This window comes from Mytilus galloprovincialis, chromosome 3 (genome assembly GCF_965363235.1).
Source record: "Mytilus galloprovincialis chromosome 3, xbMytGall1.hap1.1, whole genome shotgun sequence".
Classification (NCBI taxonomy): domain Eukaryota; kingdom Metazoa; phylum Mollusca; class Bivalvia; order Mytilida; family Mytilidae; genus Mytilus; species Mytilus galloprovincialis.
The window spans coordinates 16653032-16668626 of NC_134840.1; the positions used below are offsets into that span (position 1 = coordinate 16653032).

The 15595-nt window shown below is 30.5% G+C and overlaps 2 protein-coding genes across 5 annotated transcripts in view; one reads left to right on the top strand and one right to left on the bottom strand.

Moving 5' to 3' along the window:
- Positions 1-10902, top strand: part of LOC143067273 (uncharacterized) — an 80175-nt gene extending 69273 nt beyond the window's left edge. For all 4 annotated transcript variants that reach the window (XM_076240399.1, XM_076240401.1, XM_076240400.1 and 1 more), the window contains 8 exons: positions 431-525; positions 3352-3459; positions 4830-4890; positions 5429-5536; positions 5992-6056; positions 6736-6807; positions 8506-8675; positions 10499-10902. In XM_076240399.1, the coding sequence (XP_076096514.1) occupies positions 431-525; positions 3352-3459; positions 4830-4890; positions 5429-5536; positions 5992-6056; positions 6736-6807; positions 8506-8675; positions 10499-10728 (909 nt within the window). In that variant the 3' untranslated portion in view covers positions 10729-10902. The remainder of the gene's footprint in view (positions 1-430; positions 526-3351; positions 3460-4829; positions 4891-5428; positions 5537-5991; positions 6057-6735; positions 6808-8505; positions 8676-10498) is intronic.
- A 1568-nt stretch (positions 10903-12470) lies between these two features.
- LOC143067275 (CD109 antigen-like) overlaps positions 12471-15595 on the bottom strand; it is a 40908-nt gene continuing 37783 nt past the window's right edge. The window contains exons 31-35 of the mRNA XM_076240402.1: positions 15065-15131; positions 14495-14600; positions 13861-14017; positions 13373-13475; positions 12471-12574 (exon numbers count right to left, since the gene is read on the bottom strand). Coding sequence (XP_076096517.1) covers positions 12489-12574; positions 13373-13475; positions 13861-14017; positions 14495-14600; positions 15065-15131 — 519 coding nt within the window. The 3' untranslated portion in view covers positions 12471-12488. The remainder of the gene's footprint in view (positions 12575-13372; positions 13476-13860; positions 14018-14494; positions 14601-15064; positions 15132-15595) is intronic.

Sequence of the window (15595 nt, forward strand, 5' to 3'; positions counted from 1 at the left end):
GAAGCAAATGAATCTTTTACTTGATAACAAAATATCATCTGTTTATTAATAACATGTGGATTATAAATCATGAGATCCTACAATCTAATATATTAAGGTGTACTGTGAGTACACCTTGTCAACAGCAATAAGTATGTACTTACAAACAATGTTTTGTTAGGGAGCTACCATTTGATTTGTATGGGGGGGGGGCTAGGATGAAAAATTTTGTCCTGCATTTTTTTTTAGCTGTAATCTCTGTCCTGCCTTTTTATTTTTCACTCTGTTCGGTCCTGCCTTTTTTTTTTTAGTTTATCCTGACTTTTTTTTACCTAAATTGTCGTCCTGCCTTTTTTTTTTACTCAAAACTCCTGTCCTGTCTAGTTTTTTCAAATTTCTTCCTAGCCCCCCATAAAAATCAAATGGTAGCTCCCTTATTTGATATCTGTAGGATGAAGTCGTTTCAACATTTGAGGATATTATTGAGAGACAGATAGAACCCAAACTAAATACTCTGTTCAAAGACAATCCTAATCTACCACTAGTGTAAGTAGTAACTGTTAAAGGAGAAATTTAATTTTGTTTATTTCGTGGAAGGAATATATCCACGAAATTATAACACCCACGAAAATTTAACCCCCATATAACATATTGTATAATACCACTAACATTTAAGGAAACGAAGAAATTAAATCCCCATTAGATCTTATAGAGACAAAACCATGAAATTTTAACCCCACAAAAAATTAATGTTTCTACAGTAGTTAGGTATTTATTTGCCTAATCATATATAGATTGCAATATTAATTTGTTTTACATTTTCCAGATCTTCACACAACAGACCATATGTATGTGTTAAATACCATCATTCAAAAATTTGTGAAAAATAATTCGAAGCCTCTATATGCATGCTTTGTAGATTTTAAGCGTGCATTTGATTCAGTTTCACATCTCCACCTTTTTTATAAACTTAAATGTATAGGTGTTGGAACAAAATTTTATGACATTATAAAATGTATGTATGAAAACACAGAAACTTGTGTAAAAATAGACCAACACAGGACAAACTTTTTTAAATCAAATATAGGAGTAAGACAAGGGGATAATCTCAGTCCCTGTCTCTTTAATATATATTTAAATGATTTGCCAACCTATTTTGACCAAACATGTGACCCAATCCCATTAAATACACATCACTTAAATATTTTAATGTATGCTGATGATGTAGTTCTTTTATCATTATCAGAGCAAGGACTTCAAAATCGTGTTAACAAATTAAATAAATTTACAGTTGATTATAAAAATGACAGTTAACACAAAAAAGACCAAGGTTCTTGTATTGAACAAATCAGGAAGACTTAAAAATATTAAAATATCATTAGGAAACCAGACTTTAGAATGCGTACAGAACTACACATACTTAGGTATAAATTTTTCATCATCCGGGAGTTTCCAAATAGCAAAGAAAGAACTTTATAACAAAGGAATGAAAGCATATTTCAAATTAAGGAAGACCTTTTCAGTGGAAAGCCTAAAACGTAGTACTTTATTACACATCTATAACTATACAATCCGACCAATCTTGTTGTATGGATCTGAAATTTGGGGTTATATACCACATAAGAAACAAATACATTTGGATAACTTTATATCAAAAGAAACTGATTATCTTGTACTAGAGAAAATTCATCCTAAGCTTTGTAAATTTTCACTTGGAGTTAATATAAAAACATCAAATATGGCATGTAGAGGAGAACTAGGTTCACTCCCTACACTGTATTATGTAATAATGAATATGGTAAACTATTGGATCCATCTTATGAAAGATATTGAACCTTCAAATATTATTCTAAGGGAAGCCATAAATCTATCTCATTCTATGGACAAACATAACCAGGAATCTAGAATAGGAAGCATTAAACATATATTTAAATTTCTAGACTTAGAATATCTATTTGTTAACCAGTCAAACTTTAAACAAAACCATATTCTAAAAAAAGTAAAAACATTTAAACTATTAAATTTAAAGAAAGCTGGTTAGCTAGTTTAGAAAGCAATTCTGGGAAGTGTACTAATTTACAATCTAGCAATAAATTAAGAAATTACAGAAAATTTAAAAATATTATTATGTTTGAACCATATTTAAAAATGAATTAAAAAAAAGACAGACAAATAATCACAAGATTTAGAACTAGCTGTCATAATCTTGAAATCGAAAGAGGGAGGTATATTGGAATTAAAGCTGAGGACAGAAAGTGTAAGCTATGTAAGAATTCAGTTGAAGACGAACTACATTTTCTTTTAAAATGTCCTGTTCTAAAAGATACTCGATCTCAACATCTATCTAATTTAAATTCTAAATTCAAAAATTTTTCAAGATTATCTGATGAAATGAAATTTGTTTGGATTCTTTCATCTGAAGATTTGTTTGTTACTTCAAACTTATCTAATTTATTGTACTCCCTTTTTGAAGAACGAAAGAAAATTATAGAAAATATAGTTGTTTGAAAAAAATATAGAAGAAAAAGATATATATATATATATATATATATATAGGAAATAAAACTGATCAGGAGTTGTCTCCCATAGACCTAGAACTATAAAGAATTATGTCATTTCTCCAGGTCACAGTGGCACCCATAACAACTATGTTTTGTCAATAACTTGGTTATATCAGGTTAACTAGTGTAAATGTGTATTCATGTGGTTTTTTGTTTAAATGTACTTTAATCATTCTAATCATTTTCTGTGCTTTATTTTGTAATTCATTTGATTGTATAGCTCAAATTTTGGGCACCATGATTGGTTAATAAAATTATCTATCTATCTATCTATCATCAATATTTTTCTGTTTTCTGCAAAAGCAATGAAATACCAAAGGTCTGTGTTCGTTGGATTGATATACAAATGTATGTAGTTAGACCGTTGGTTTTCCTGTTTGAATGGCTTTACACCAGTAATTTTGGGGCCCTTTATAGCTTTTTGTTCGGTGTGAGCCAAGGCTCTGTGTTGAAGGCTGGACATTGACCTAAAATGGTTTACTTTTATAATTGTTATTTAGATGGAGAGTTGTCTCATTGGCACTCATACCACGTCTTCCTATATCTATTATCTGTTTTAAACAGATTCTGATCATATTATGCATTTAGTTTTTATTCTGTACAGTATTTGTAATGTTGGAAAATAGTGGTAGTTAAAATGTATATAAGTTTTTAGCTGTTTAAGATATATAATTGCATTTTTCCTTCTACATATTTATAACATCTTTATTCATTTATATGATGTCATGGTTTTTGTTTTCACCTGTATGTAATATATATTTTAACACCATGTTCAGGACTTATAAATATAAACTTTTTTATTGTACTATAGAGTTGAACCTATGCCGTATAACGGACCCCTGGGCATGTATTTAACAGGGTCCCCGGATGGAACAAAGCCAGGAACATTCCAAGTAAATGGACTACATCCTTCGGAAATGTAAGCTTACATTTATAATAAATTGATCTAAACTGATAAAAGTTTTCTAATAACACAGAAAGGAAACAAAGATTCGCCAAAATTAGTTAACTAAATGAAATTTATATAAATAATTGGTTATAAAGATGTTAAATACATTTTTTGAACAGCTGTTAATTTGTCTTCCTTCAGATGACTTAAAATGAATTACTTATATGTTGGAATTATTATGACACATTTAGTTTATATACTTTAGATTGAAATTTCTTTTAAGATCGGAGATAAACTAAATGTGGATAAAAATACTACAAAGAACAGCTGCAAAATTTAGATAAAGAAATAAAACAGAATTTGAAAAAAAAAACAAAAAAAAATAATATTTTAGAAGTGAGATAAGGAAACACATTCACAAGTCATCCAATAGCAGATCCTCTTTTTTCACAAGAAAGGAGGAAATGCAAAGAGGGCAAAGTCTAAGAAAGGCATACCTGTACATAAGACGTCAAATTCAAAATGTTGTAACCCAATACACATATGTGGAAATACTGTTATTCCTATTATTGGTCTTTTTTTATTTAAACAATAATCATGATAATGACTAAAAACATAACATATATATTACAGTATAAAACTAATTGAGGGACTTGCAAGTTTAGTACATAATGAATGTCTTTGATAAATAAGTGCTGTATTTCAGAAAATTTAAGAAGGAATAATTTATATATACATGTTGCACTGAAGACCTGTTAGTGACCTTCTTCTGTTGTCTGCTCTATGGTCGGGTTGTTGTCTCTTTGGCACATTCCCCATATCCATTCTCAATTTTAGTACTTATTTTGAAGCAACCTGCATATATATTCCCCATTAAGAACTTAAAATTGTAATATATTTCAAAATCTGACATAAAAATTAACATAATGAAATAGAAATGATAACTTACAAATAATTAACCACAGCCACACTGGTTTTATCAGATTCAAACGATGCCATTAACTTCAAATAGCACAAAATATGGCTTAAATTTTTTTATCTCCACCTCCAAATTGCCATGATACTTTGAATTTGAATTTACAGGAAGTACATGACTGGGCGTGTCATTTTAAAAAAGCTCATATGATCAATGATGTAGGTTAGTTTTAAATGGTTAGAAGAATGGACAAACTTTCAAAGTACAAAACTAACATAAAACTAACATGGATGATAAAAGCTCACCTGAAGTTTGAATTGCACATATGAGCATTATGTTAGATTTTTGTGGGCACATATGAACTACCGAACTGCACACGTGAGCAATCTGATTTGAATACAATTCTTACTTGCATCTCATGTGCTTCACATGTGAAACTCATGTGCTTTTGTTAGCAATTTCTGTACAGGTATTTCTTTTCCAGGCCAACATTTGGATTTATGGCGTTGGCTCTGCATGAAACAGTTCCAGGCCATCATCTACAGGTTAGACTTCTTGTTTTGTGATCTGATACACATATTTGTGTTCTTAACCCATGAATATTCATATTGGGCATCACACTATCCTATAATTCTTTATTATGACAGTTGTTGGTATATAAAACTATTTAGAAACTGTGAGTATTCAATTAAAGATAAGAATTTAGACCAAATCAAATTTTTGTTCAGAAAAAAGTCGTGTGGTCTAGTGGGACGGCTACAGTGCAGGAGATTTGGTGTCAAGATATCTCAATAGCATGGGTTCGAATCCCGACAAGGGAAGAACAAACAATTTGCGAAAGCAAATAAACAGATCTAACATTGTTTGGTTGATGTTTAGACGAGTTGTATATATATATTTATGTATATGAGTCTAAAACATTGTGTAACAATACCGATACCAATACCTATTAAGTTTACTGGTTGGTAGTTTCTTATAGACTTTATATAATATATATATTTGCACATTCAAAATATTTCATATATAAATATTTTAACTGTAGATATTATTTAATAATATAATTGTTTAAATAATTTATTACAGATAAGCATACAATCCTTAGCTAAGAATGCTGGTTTTAGACGACATGGTTTAGACAGTAAATATTTCCAGCCACCAACACTATTTCCTTTTTATACAGCCTTTGTGGAGGTATATATATATATATATTTATCAATTCTTTCATGCACGATATGCCATATTTCATAAATAGACTGGTAGAATGTATATCTGTATAATTTCTATCCTTTTTGAAAGTAGTAGGGGTTCTTTTCTAGATATGTGCAAATTAAGAATTCAAACATGTTTGTCTATTTCTGTCCTTCAAATGGAAAATTCAGAGCAGAGAAAAATGGATCATTCAACAATTAAATTCAAATAACAAGTTGATTTGCAGGTTAAAATCATTATATATGGTCAGTTAGAATGTTTTATATGCATGGTAATTATCATTGTCACAATTTATTTTGAAATTACTGTATCATACATAAATTATACAGGTGTGATTCCATTTGTATGTTTTGTCTTCTATCCAGTATATGGGTATTTTAAAAGTATCCCATGCATTCTTTTTCTTTTATCTTATGATCCATGTATATTTATTTCAGGGTTGGGCTCTGTATGCTGAATACTTAGGAGAGGAAATGGGTGTTTATAAGACTGATGCTCAAATGTAAGATTTTGTTTGTTTACAAATGATGAAAAAAGATTTTACAATATTTTTGTCTATTTTAACTGTAACATTACAAGGATTTCAGAAAGATTGTTTAAGGGTTTATGTAAGTCTGCTATGAAGTGTGATGTGTTTTCAGATTCTTCACTCAGCAACTTCCTGTTTACCAAAATGTTTGGGCGGGGTATCATCTGTGAGCAGTAGCTTGCAGTTCCACTTGATACATCAAGTATTTAATTCACATTTATGACTAATTTTTAAGCTTGCAGCGGGGTTAAACGTTTAAATGGTACCAAACTTTCTCCCTTTTCTGAAACAATAGTATAACATTACAACATAGAAAGACACGCTATTAAATATTAATTGGAAGGCTTGACTTTATTAAAGAGACAAAACACATATTTAGAAAATACCACATAGATTTATAGACCTTCACAGCTTCCTGGTGAGACTTTTCAAGAACAAAGTAAACTACAGTCAAACCTTCATATAAAGGTCACCCTAGAAACCAGGAAAAACTTACCTCATAAGAGAGGTTACCTTTGAATTAAGGTTTAAAATGAGAGGGACTTGACAAGATTTTTCCATTAATAGAGGTAACCTTTATAGAAGGTTTTACAGTATTGGAGACTGTTGGGAAGATGCATACTTTTTTAAAGCTGAATATAATTTTATATAGGTTAGGTCGTTATAGCGAGGAAATATTTAGAGCCTGCAGACTGGTAGTTGACACTGGACTCCACTATATGGGGTAAGGATTTTAAATAAATTTTACAATTTAATGAACCTATTGAATCATATCAAGTAATAATTCTATTTGCTAGAATATATAGAAGGATATCTGAAATCTGAACCATAACATCAATGGCTATACAAAGTAAGGAGATGATTGCCTATAATAAACCTATTCAACAGAGTACAAATAAAGTGATTAATGCATAAATCGGTCACCATACAGCTTTCAAAAATGAACAGAAACCATACCCTTATCTAGAAGGCAGCTGGAAAAAGCCCTGCTTTAACAAAATATGGAACAATTCATACGAAAAAATCAACAACCTGATAAATGACAAAACACTTAACAAAAAAAAAATAATACGAAACACATCATCCAAAAACAACCACTGTTTTACAGGCATCTGACTTACTGACTTAAAAATACTGAAATCCGAGGCAAATTCAAAAATGAAAGTCCCTAATCAAATGGCAAAATAAAATAAAAAAAGATAGGAAAGGCATATATAGAATGTTGTGGGGACAGCACATGTTTGTGAGGGTTGTTTCCTTCCTAACCTAAGACAGTAGTGTAACAGCACACCAGAACTGTTGTAGGTGGCTTGACTCATCAGATGGCAAGGATGCACTAAAAACAACACATAGACGAACGAATCAAAACAGATGGCAAGGATGCACTAAAAACAACACAAAGACAAAAGAATCAAAACAGATGGCAAGGATGCACTAAAAACAACACATAGACGAAGGAATCAAAACAGATGGCAAGGATGCACTAAAAACAACACAAAGACAAAAGAATCAAAACAGATGGCAAGGATGCACTAAAAACAAAGACAAAAGAATCAAAACAGATGGCAAGGATGCACTAAAAACAACCCAAAGTCGAAAGAATCAAACAGATGGCAATGATGCACTAAAAACAACACAAAGACAAAATAATCAAAACAGATGGCAAGGATGCACTAAAAACAACACATAGACGAACGAATCAAAACAGATGGCAAGGATGCACTAAAAACAACACAAAGACAAAAGAATCAAAACAGATGGCAAGGATGCACTAAAAACAACACAAAGACAAAAGAATCAAAACAGATGGCAAGGATGCACTAAAAACAACACAAAGACAAAAGAATCAAAACAGATGGCAAGGATGCACTAAAAACAACACAAAGACAAATGAATCAAAACAGATGGCAAGGATGCACTAAAAACAACACAAAGACAAAATAATCAAAATAGATGGCAAGGATGCACTAAAAACAACACAAAGACAAAAGAATCAAAACAGATGGCAAGGATGCACTAAAAACAACACAAAGACAAATGAATCAAAACAGATGGCAAGGATGCACTAAAAACAATACAAAGACCAAAGAATGAAAACAGAAGGCAAGGATGCGCTAAAAACAACACAAAGACAAATGAATCAAAACAGATGGCAAGGATGCACTAAAAACAACACAAAGACAAATGAATCAAAACAGATGGCAAGGATGCAAAAAAAAGAAAAACAACTAACACAAAGACATAAGAATCAAACACTGATTTACAATTATAAAAGGACAATGTTGTTGCTTCTGAAAACGTTATATAGTCTAACTAAATTTACAAATTAATGAGTGCATCTGAAGTTTTTGTTTCCACCAAAAACATGTTGGTTTCTTTGATAAGACTTGCAGCACATTATGATGAACATTTTTGGTTCTAGGTGGTCTAGAAAACAAGCTATAGAATATATGTCGAACTACACTGCTTCCGGTGAAAATGAACTGTCTAATGAGATAAATAGATATATCACTTGGCCAGGACAAGCATGTGCTTATAAAATTGGAGAACTGAAAATTAAAGAATTAAGAAAGAAAGCTGAAGAAGAATTAGGTATAATTGTATCATATTGATTTATATACACAGCTACTTTAAATATAACTACTGGAGTTCCAAAGACATGTGTAACTTTTTTGCCAAACCTGAGCATCATTGTAGAAAAACCTAGTTTTGAAATGTTCAAATGTTGAATCAGATTTTACAATTCCTATACTATTTTTTTAAAATAATACTTTTTCATACTTATGTCGAAGAGAGACATAGGAAAGTACCTACTAAAAATAGAAAATGAAAATGGGGAATGTGTCAAAGAAACTTTAGGAACAATCCGACCGAAAAATGGTTCTTCAATTGTCTTCAACACAGCAAGAAATATTCGTCATACCAAAATGCATATTTCAATATTTAGAAAAAAAGTAACTTTACATACAATTGGGCAGATAAACATGCATGTTCATTGGATTTTGCAAAGTATTCTTTTATTTATAGATTTATAAGTAAATTCCAAAAATACAGGTTTTGGTGCAATCAAATGTCTGTGACACCATACGTGCAATTATTGGTAACAGAAAGCGTATACATTTTTTTTGCAAAGACAAATGCATGCCAAAAACTAACATTAATAGACTGCAAGATATAAATATATAATTCATGAAGCCTATTTGGATGGTTTATCATCAACTGTTGGTTACTTAACATTAGCAGTGTTGGGACATAGTCCAGTCAATCTAGTATAAATTTGACCCTAACCTGAAAGTAATTGCAACAGAAGATTTTTAAGTTTTAAGCTTCAGCATTATACCCCAAATATACACAGAAAAAAGTCCCATAAAATCTTATTTGAGGAAAACTGAAAAAATCACCATTTAAAATTCCTATGCAGATTTGCATTTTAAAGGGAGATAACTCTAGTAAAAAAGGCAGAAATATCAATAAAAATTGATACAAAAACTATAACTTTACTGCTTCTATTCATCAAAATGTATTGTTTCTTGACTTTTTAGCAGTCTTTAGAGTATAAACAACAACTCTAAAGGTGTTTGCATATCTTTTATCAAGCTATAATCTAGATTTCGTAATTCATTAGTTGACCATTTATTGAATTTTTCAACATGTCAAGGTAAAGAATCTCAAATCTAATAAAAATAATTAAGCATGCATTCTTCTTTTTGTGGTTAAAAGTTTCTTTAGATAAGTAAGATGCTGAATAAATATAATATACAGATATAAACAATACAAAATTTTCACATATTTATTCAAAATGGTCACAAAGCTTCAAATTTGCAATTTCTTTAATGAAAAATGCATGAAAAAAATAAAACTACCCATAACACTTCGGTTTTGTACATTTCATGAGCAGAAGATTATATAATTTAGTCAAATACAAACATATAAGCCCATCAAAGTATCATACTTTACATAAATTTCAAGAAAATCAACCAAAAACTAACAAAAAAAGACTCATTTTTGCAGAGTTATCTCCCCTTCCAATGTTAATTTCCATAGGAAATTAAAAATGCTGATTTTGAGCTTTCCTCAAGTTAGATTTTATGGGACTTTTTTCTGTGCATATAAAGATCATAATGCTATAGATTAGAACTAAAACATTTTCTGTTGCAATTAGTTTGAGGTTAAATCTTAGTTTGACTGGACTAATAACAACATTACATTTGGATGTGATATTATCTGTCTTTCTATTTTATACATGTTTTACATGTGAATGAACTTGTAAAATTGGTTATCATGTATCAGCATTATTTTTAATCTTTTAAAATTTACAGTGCAATTACAAGAAATAAAAATAATATAAAACAGATGAAATTCTTTTTATGTTGTTAAAATAGTAAAGCACACATTATGATAATAATATTTTTTAGGAAACTCATTTGATATAAAGGATTTCCATTCTGTTGTATTGAAAAATGGCCCAATGCCACTTAACATATTAGATAGTGTTATTGATAGCTGGATAGAAGAAGTGAAAAGGAAACCACCAACTACTCCCCCAAATAGGAAGACTAATACTAACACTGGATGTCTAGCTTCACCAAATGTTTACATGCAGTCGTTGTTATTGTTTGTGATATTGCACTTTGTTAAAAATTAAATCATTGCTTTTTTATCTCATATTTCTATAAATAGATCATGCATAACATTTAATTGCTTTATTGTAAAATGAAGTTTGTCTTGTTATATGTACACATAGATGAAATTTATTAGAAAAAAGAAAATACTAATTTTCTCTATCATTCTGTTCTATGTTAATAAAAATAAACAACCATTACGTTTACCCTTTATTCAAGAGTGCCACGTTTGTTATATAGTGAGCTAGCACAATATTATAAGGTTGATAGCAAAGCACAATTTTTGAAAAGCTAAGCCTAGCTAAATATGAAATACAACAGGGGATACAAACAAAAGTATATATTCAGATATTTTATTAATTTAAGACCGGTGATATGTAGAATGCTTCCATTAATCTTTCTTTCTTCAGCAAACCAGTTATCAGAACTACACAAAACATCAATGAAACAAATCATAAGGTACATAAACCCAAAAATACCAACAGTTCAACACATACATGTCTCTGCAAAGTGTCAAATGCTTGATCTTAGTTAATTGTTGTCAATGTAGTTTGTTGCTCGCTAACACCAGAGACATATGTATATGTGTTGGCTAACACATACTAATTGGCGACTTAAAGGATAACTGAAACATTGGAGTTTTTAGATATTCATCTGGTCAAAAAACCCAATAACCACAAACATGGTCGCCACTTCTTAAATTAAACCATAGTTGTGCACTACAGTTTTTTGGCTAAAAAAAACCAAAGCAGTTAGAGCAACATCTGGTTAAAATTGTCAGCAGGACAAAAACTAAAAGAGAGGATTTTGCAGACGAATAATTTGGAGTTATTGCCATTGAAATAATAAGTTTTACAGAACTTCCCAGTTTTTGGTTCTACATCTAAAGGTCACAGCAATACTTGCAACATTTGTCTACTTTAAAACACCCCTTACTGCAAGTTTCAGACGGCACATAGCACCTGTTTCAGCGAATGTTTTGCAAACTTTCGATCAAGCCCTACTGTGATTTGAGGAACAGATCCTGAGAGTAATATGAATAAAATAAATCATTCCTAAAATGAATTTATCAATTGATTGAATTTAGGAAGATAAACTGTACGAATAGACACACCAGCAAACTTGACAATACTCAACCTGTATATTGTATAAACTCATGCATGTTTCAATTATACGAATAACTAGTGAAGTTTTTTTTTTGTTATTAATGCGATTTTGTGATAATGTTAAAACTATGATTAGGGAACAAAAGCGTGAATCAGAAGACTCATTCCAGAGGGTATTTATATTTACATGTGGTACATCTTAATTTATAAGGCGAATATATATACATGAAGAAGAGAACAACGGGAGACATTTTTAAGTTTTATTGTACCATGTTGTACAAATGTATATCGATCTTCATGGCTGAAATATAATGAAATATATAATTATTATCAATTGTTCGACAAATAAATCTAATATCTTTTTTTTTTATATAAAATGCACGATTTATATCATAATGTTTTTTTCAGTTCACAGATAAGGAACTAAGAAGTTACTTCACACAGAAAGCAAATATCGGCTTTACCAATCATAATAACAACATAGTTGATTATCCATAATCGTAACATCTTACATAAGTTTGTAATCTCAAACTTCGCTTTAAAGTCTATCACTGTTTTCAGAAAGTATATTTATGAAAAGATTCAAGCTAATATTAAAAGCTTCATTCATACAAAGAAATTTCCAGATCTACTTATTATTAATTCTAAAGACAATGCTAACAGATTGATGTACCTTTTTATTGACAACGATCCCGTCCACATACATCATCTGCAGAAGCCTGAGACAAAACTTTAGACTGGTACATTTTTATTACTTCATTACCTACAGGGAGGAAACGAAGAGTTCTTAAAATTATGATTTCCCCATTGACTGATTGTACAACTATACGGCTCAATCAGAGATTTCCAATATATTGACATATTCAGACGTGTAAGCAAGTTAAAAAGGACGATTTGGACGGAGGGGCATTTTGTCTTATTTAATAGGTGTTGGAAAACACTAGGCAGACAAAGCATTCCTATATAACCGCCCGAATAATCTATTTATCAAACGAAAAAATGTTTTACATCCACGAATATTTGTACAAACAACTTATTGTGAATTGAAAAAGTCATGGTGTAAAGCGTAAAAACTATAAACAGACTATTAATATTTATATAGAATAAACTGTATTTTTCGAAACATTAAGCATTTTCTTATTCCAGGCATAGATTACCTTAGCCGTATTTGGCACAACTTTTTGGAATTTTGGATCATCAATGCTCTTCAACTTTTTTACTAGTTTGGCTTTATAAATATTTTGATATGAGCGTCACTGATAAGTCTTATGTAGACGAAACGCGCGTCTGGCGTACTAAATTATAATCCTGGTACCTTTGATAACTTTTAGTTTTAACGTTTGAATAGTTTTACACTAGTCATATTTGGAGCCCTATATAGCTTGCTGTTTGGTGTGAGCCAACTTGAAGGCTCAGTGTTGAAGGCCGTATTTGACCTATAATGAGTTCCTTTGACAGATGGTTTGGATGGTGTGTTGACTCATTGGCACACATACCACATCTTATATCTATCTAAGTATTTTCCTGTATTTAAATAATATCTAACAAAATAAAGGCCTACTTTGTTCATAGTATTCTGACAGTCTAGCGGGTACTGGTTTTTGTTTTGCTACGAGGCTTACTCTGTCGATGTTGATTTCTAGACACATTTCTTTAGTAGTGATCTGTAAAACATATAATAGTAAATGAGCATTGTCATTTATAATATATACGCTAAAATGTAATAAGTTAAATAATTATTATGCACCACTTTTTTTTATTAATATTAATTTCAAATTGATAATCTTACAATTTTCAGATGTCATAATCTGACAGCTTAACTAACGTACTTTATAGACTTTTGCTGTGAATTCATCTGTTTTCTGGTTAATTTTGTTTTTTGGCTGTTTTGTCTTATTTATTTTTACCCCCATATCGCATTTTCTTTATCTGTTAGCAAGCATCATTATTAGGTTTAATAACAAAATATTTTAATATATGTAGGAACAACCAATGGTTTCAATATTTCTCAAGTTGTTAAGGTAACATTAGTATTAAAAAATGTCTGACCCAATCAAAGTACAGATCCAGTTGATCGGATTGTAACTCTTTTTTCTTATAAAGACCATATGTACTAGTAGTATTCATGGAATCAATATCAGCCTCCATTCCGGTCGGTATAGCAATTTCCATAAATCCCATAGTGCTGTTTCCACCCCGTAACCAACTTGAAAGAAATCAAAGTCGGTTGGATTAAAAATGTATACATACAATAGTATAGAGTTTATTAACCAACAAGAATAAATGATAAAATATTCATGAGATTGCGATTATTGTATGAACCGTACTGAATTGACCGCAGTACATAAATCGGGACAACGTTCGAAAAACTGAAAATTACTTAATTATTCTTTGTTCGGTCTTCTATGAACTCTTGAGATATCAAAATGAACATTTCAGGATAAAATTGATTTACAATTGAATCAATAATTGCACACTCATTTCAACTAATAACAAAATCCATAGTAAACTTAACGTGCATATAAATGACAAAAACGAAAACATCAGATTTTACTGCCACAGCTCCAAATACTATATATGTTTATGCTGCCTACTATAAACGTCATGTTTCACAATTCTATCATAACTATTAAAAAAAAACATTTCAGATAAAAGATATGATCTTAAATACTTAAAAGCATACCTAAAGCAAATTTTCAACCTAAATCCTAGAACAGAATCATTTAAAATTGTAGTGTGTAAATAAAATGCTGGCTTTCGAAGTTCTTCCGGAACGTTGAAGAACACAGCTATCTAAAATAGAGAACAGCACGATAAAAATATAATTCAAATGTATGTACTAAGACGTTCCGTATACAAATATTGAGGTCAACATTATTTAATTTACGAGACAGATATGATTATGGAACTTTTATTTTATATTTGACCTGGTACTAATCATTTTACGATTTCTTTCTGCTTTAGTTTGTTTCGGATTTCAGACAAAATTAACCATCATTATACTCAAATATCACCTCTAAACTTTAAATCATCTTTGAGGTCACTGTTTCATTTTCGATAACAGTTACACTGCCGAACTTCAACAGTTATATTTCATTCCAGTTTTGTTTTTGTTGGGAAGTTTTTCCATTTGTATGTCAACTTTCATACAAAATTAAAAATCCTAGTCAAGCAGAATAAAAATGCATTTTTTACCAGTTTTAAAACAACATTTCATGTTTCTTACTTGATATATTTTAATCGTTCATAATACCAACCTCAGACATCAAAAACCCAGATCCTGCACAGTCTATAGATATGTTCCGTATGCTTGATGGAGCCTAAGATAAAAAGCATAAAAACAAACCTATCACGTGGATGTTATTGTATGAAATGTTGGAATATCCGCTCAACATTCGAGTGACATACATCCGATTTTCCCTTTCTTCTAAATTTGGTACTTGCAAGAATTATGTATGGCATATTGAGAGTACATAAACATGTTTTTGAATTAAATCTAAGGCTTGCATGAATTATTTATAACAAAACCACTAGAAACAAGTGTACAATCCTCACAGTTCTTAACCCAATATTCATATGGCTACTATTAACTGTCAAATCCATATTTGACTTGCGTAACTAAGGGGTGAGCCGTCATGTTGGCTAAGTGAAATCCATAAATGTGCGAATGATGCAATTGAAAAGAAAATGAAACAAGACCTTGAAAATTCATCTATGGCGATATTAATCGAACTTAGAGCGTAACGGAGTAAACAACAGGTCGAGAGTTTTCCTTCGTATAAAG